Source organism: Lotus japonicus, chromosome 1, assembly GCF_012489685.1.
Source record: "Lotus japonicus ecotype B-129 chromosome 1, LjGifu_v1.2".
Classification (NCBI taxonomy): Eukaryota; Viridiplantae; Streptophyta; class Magnoliopsida; order Fabales; family Fabaceae; genus Lotus; species Lotus japonicus.
Genome location: NC_080041.1, coordinates 102,482,292 through 102,487,410, shown reverse-complemented (window position 1 = coordinate 102,487,410; position 5,119 = coordinate 102,482,292). Strand labels below are relative to the sequence as shown.

The 5,119-nt window shown below is 40.6% G+C and overlaps 1 protein-coding gene across 1 annotated transcript; it reads left to right on the top strand.

Moving 5' to 3' along the window:
• Positions 1-2,218: 2,218 nt before the first annotated feature.
• Positions 2,219-3,048, top strand: LOC130715576 (uncharacterized). The gene is made up of 3 exons (XM_057565695.1): positions 2,219-2,469; positions 2,664-2,850; positions 2,977-3,048. The coding sequence occupies exons 1-3, from the start codon at positions 2,219-2,221 to the stop codon at positions 3,046-3,048; spliced, it is 510 nt and encodes a 169-aa protein (XP_057421678.1).
• Positions 3,049-5,119: the final 2,071 nt, after the last annotated feature.

Below are 5,119 nucleotides of genomic sequence, written 5' to 3'. Positions count from 1 at the left end.
ATTTCAACAAGGTATCTGACAGCTAAATATCCATTGACTAAAGGAGGCGTAGGAGTTTTGAAGGCTGATCAAATTGTAGCTCGTAAGTGTTGTTCAAAGAGTTTCAAGCAACATGGACACATGAGAAAAATGCGGTGAAGGAAGGGCATCAGCCATCGGGCGTATGAGGTGGCAGTGGATCAGACCGGAGTTTGTTTGGATCCTCGTGAAGGCTTCTTTTATAGCAAAATGACACCTGAAGAAGAAACTAAGAATGTGGTAATAAGCGAACAAAACTTGAAAGTTGGTGTGAATTTGACTTCAAGTCAGGAAAGCAGATTGATTCAATTGCTTGCTGAGAACATGGACTTGTTAGCATTGAGTGCACAAGATCTACCAAGGATTGACCCAAATTTTATATGTCATAAGCTAGCTCTAAACTCAGGGACGAAGCCAATTGCTCAGCTTAAAAGGAAGATGGGCAAGGAAAAAGCAACGCTTGTAAAAGTGGAAACTAATAAGTTGTTGGAGGCAGGATTTGTAAGGGAAGTTAAATACCCAACTTGGTTAGCAAATGTGTAGATTGTTAAGAAGAGTAATGAGAAATGACGAATGTGTACCGACTACACAGACTTGAACATGCATTGTACAAAGGATTCCTATCCTCTTCCAAACATCGACAAATTGGTATATAGGGCGTCATGATTTGGAATGTTAAGCCTTATGGATGCTTATTCTGGGTATCATCAGATCAGAATGTACGCGCCTGATGAAGAAAAGACTGCATTTATAACCAAACAAACAAATTACTACTACCAAACTATGCCTTTTGGTCTCCAAAATGCAGGTGGGACATATCAGAGGTTGATGGACAAGGTTTTTGAGAATCAGGTGGGGCGTAATATGGGGATTTATGTGGACGATATGGTGGTTAAATCTGAGGAAATGATCTCTCATTGCTTGGATCTAGCGGAAATCAGGAGACATAATATGCGCCTTAATACAGAAAAATGTTTGTTTGGTATTCATAGTGGAAAATTCATGGGCTTCATGATTACTAGAAGGGGAATCAAAGCTAATCCTGACAAATGTAAAGCAATCCTGGAAATGCAAAGCCCAACTTCAGTGAAAGAGGTGCATAAGTTAACTAGGAGGATTGCAACTTTATCAAGGTTTCTGCCATGTTCTGGAAGTAAGGCGGCATCATTTTTCCTCTGTTTGAGGAAGAACAAAGCTTTTAAATGGACTGAGGAATGTGAAGAGGCTTTTCAACGCCTAAAGGAGCATCTATCTAGGCCCCCCATATTATCCAAGCTGATGTTAGGTACTCCACTATCACTTTTTATTTCGATATCTGAGAATATTGTTATCTCTGTGCTTTTACAAGGGGCAGAGGTACGATACCAAAAGATTGAAAAGGCAGCCCTAGCCCTTATAATTTTCGCTCGAAAATTACGACCTTATTTTCAAGGTTTCCAAATCAAAGTTAAAACAGATTTTCCGCTTCGCCAAGTTTTGCAAAAGTCTGATTTGGCATGGCAAATGGTTTCTTGGGCTGTAGAGTTGTCTGAATGTGACATCATGTTTGAAAAGAAAGGGCAAGTCAGGGCGCAAGCTTTAGTTGATTTTGTGAATGAAATGTCGCATGAGGAAGGAATTGAGGAAGAAGTGAGTTGGGTTTTATTTGTTGATGGTTCGTCAAACATGAAAGGCACTGGTATAGTGTTGGAGGGGCCTGGTGGCGTAACAATTGAACAATCTTTGAAGTTTGATTTTAAGCAAGTAACAATCAAGCAGAGTATGAGGCGATCATAGCGGGTTTGCGTCTGGCCATTGAGATGGACGTACATCATCTCCTGCTTAAATCTGATTCTCAGGTGGTTTCCAACCAGATTCAAGGGGAATATCAAGCAAAATATGCTCAACTTTCCAAGTACCTTGAGAAGACACGAGCTCTAATGAAGAAATTTGTTAAGGTGCAAGTTGGTCATGTGCCAAGAGAAAAAATATGAGGGTGAATATACTTTCAAAGTTGGCAAGCACTAAGAAACCGAGGAGCAACTAGTCGGTGATTCAAGAAACATTGAAAAGCCCAAGTATTGAAGCAGATAGCATTATGGTTGTGGACAATGCAAGTCAAAGTTGAATAGATCGTATACGAGCTTGTTTGGAATCAGAAGGGGTGGACTTAACATCTTTTACCAAGAATCATATTCGTGAGGCAAGTCATTATACAATCATGGGAGCACAGTTGTATAGAAGAGGCGTTGAAACTTCATTGCTCAAATGTGTCACTAAAGAGGAGGCGGACATAATTATGTTTGAAGTTCATGAGGGGGTTTGTGCAAGTCATGTGGGCGGAAGATCTCTGGTAGCGAAAGTATTGAGAGTAGGATTTTATTGGCCAACTCTAAGAAAAGATTGCATGGAATACATGAAGAAATGTGAGAAGTGTCAGGTCTATGTTGATTTACATGGGCACCTCCAGAAGTATTGAGTTCGATGAGTTCCTCATGGCCTTTTGCAATGTGTGGCGTAGATATTTTGGGACCATTTACTCCAGCAGGTGCACAAGTCAGATTTGTTTTGGTGGCAGTGGACTACTTCACCAAATGGATTGAAGTAGAAGCGAAGATAACAGCTGAAAAAGTTAAAAAGTTTTATTGAAGAAAATTGGTTTGCAGGTTTGGTGTTTCAGCCACGATTGTTTCAGACAATGGTACTCAATTCACAAACAAGGTGGTTAAGGATTTTTGTGCTGAGATGGGAATTGAAATGTGGTTTGCTTCTGTTGAGCACCCTCAATCAAATGGGCAAGTTGAAGCTGCTAACAAGATAATTCTGAATGTCATTAAAAAGTGTTTGGGCGAGGCAAGAGGACTTTAGGCCGATGAATTAATAATTATAGCGTGAGCTTATAACACAACTCCACAGTCCACTATTGGTGAGACTTCTTTCAAACTTACTTATGGTGTGGATGCAATGATTCTAATATAGATTCAAGACATGACATTTAGAGTGGATTTGAGCCTGGCTGGTGACGTGCAAGCAAAAGTTGGTGACATTTAGACTCCTTTCAAACTTATATGCACCTTGTAGTTTCACTCACCTCCATGGCGTATGACATAGGAACAAAATTTCTAAGATTTTTTTAACTATGTACTCTTATCCATAGACCATAGATTTCACGGTAATTTACCACGAACCGCGTATATTAACTGATACGAGGTTGTTCTAATTTAAATAGAGATCTCAAGTCAATGTATTTGCAATGTATTGATACTTGTAGAGAGTTTTACTCGCCATACTTAGTCATGTTTTTTAACCTTTTTTTCCTAAATTCATCATAAACCATCTTTTGCAACGCCCACAACTTGTACCAACCTGTGTGGTAGTTAAGTCATATGTATGGAGACGTTTAGTGGTCTGATTCACAAACTTTTAGTTTGAAGGTCTAGTGAAACCATATAATAAATTAAATCCATTCATTTTTTTTGATATATAAATGGGTAGGTTGGATTGAACTCTTACATGGATGAACATGAATTAATTTACCAGACCGGCAGACCTAACAAAGAAAGTGTAATCAAATTGCATCGCGTTATATATTAAAGGGTTAAAGGTCATATTAGTGCCTGTGTTTGTAAAAGCGTTTGATTTTGGTCCCTCAGTCAAAAAACCGTCAATAACTGTATTATAAACCGCCAGTAACTGTAAATAAAACCGCCACTAAACGTCATTTTTTGACTAAGGGACCAAATTCAAACACTTTTACAAACACAGGGACTGGACTGATATAGGCGAACCGGGTCATTTATTTTGGGCTTATCACTATCATGTAACAAATGGGCCGGGCAACCCATGGTCCAGCCGGACCAAAACCCAAGTTATAAATAGAAGAGGACCGCCCAAGCGGCAGAGATCCTATCATTTTCACGCATTTTCATTTACTTTGTTTACTTCGCTTGCTCTCAAACTGGTTAGCCTTTAGTCTGTGGTTTTATACCGGAACATTGGCGCCCACCGTGGGGCCCTGGATACTTTCCTAGGCTTCAATTTTCACCGCAATGGTGACTCGATCCGGGGCGAACGGAGAGAGGAATCATGTTCAACAAAATGATGTTCCTCCCGATGTTCTTCAGCGGATCATGGACGATCTCAATGAACTTCGTCAACATAATCAACAGTTACAGAATCAACTTACTGACATCAATCAGACTCAGGGTTTACGAGAGGGCGATCGAAGAATGGCTGAGACGGTGGTGGACTTTCAACCTTTTACAGAGGAAATAGCAAACACTGCCGTCCCAGACAATTTAAAGACATTGAAACTTGACTCGTACTATGGCGATTCAGACCCAAAGGACCATTTAGTGTATTTCAACACGAAAATGGTCATTGTAGGCGCATCAGACGCGTTGAAGTGCAAAATGTTGCCATCAACTTTTAAGAAATCAGCGATGATTTGGTTTACCACTCTACCGTCAAGGTCAATTGTCAATTTTACTGAATTATCTACAAAGTTCTTGTCTCAGTTTTCTACCAGTCGTGCACAAAAAGTAACTCCGGCGACATTATTTAATGTTCGTCAAGGACCAAATGAGACTTTGCAGTCTTACATGGGGCGTTTCAATCAATTATCTGTTCATTTGGAGGATAAAATGCCAGAAATTTGCATTGCAGCTTTTGAATTGGGCTTGAAGCCGGGTGGTTTGAACAGTAATTTGAGTAGAAAACCTGTGGAGACAATGGTGCATTTGCGCGAAAGGGTACAAGGATACATCAGGGAGGAGCAAAGTGATCAGATCAAGAATAACCGCCCGAATGCGGTGGTACCTGGGCAGAAACAGCAGTTCGAGGCGAGAAAAGGAGCGGTTACAGATCAATATTCGAAGGGATGGACCGAACGTGGCAACGTAGGGTATAATAATCGTAACCGTTATGACGGCCGATTTGATAACCGTTCTAATTTCAAAAATCGTGCTCAACCGTATGGAGTGCGTGGGCCAGGACATTCGATGACGTGGACCCGGAACCAAAATGACTGTGCAGTACCTTTGGCGGTTAATTTGACTGAAGCTTTGCACACGTGTTTGGAAGCGAATGTTATTCGTTTTCCACGGCAGCCAAAGCCGTCAAC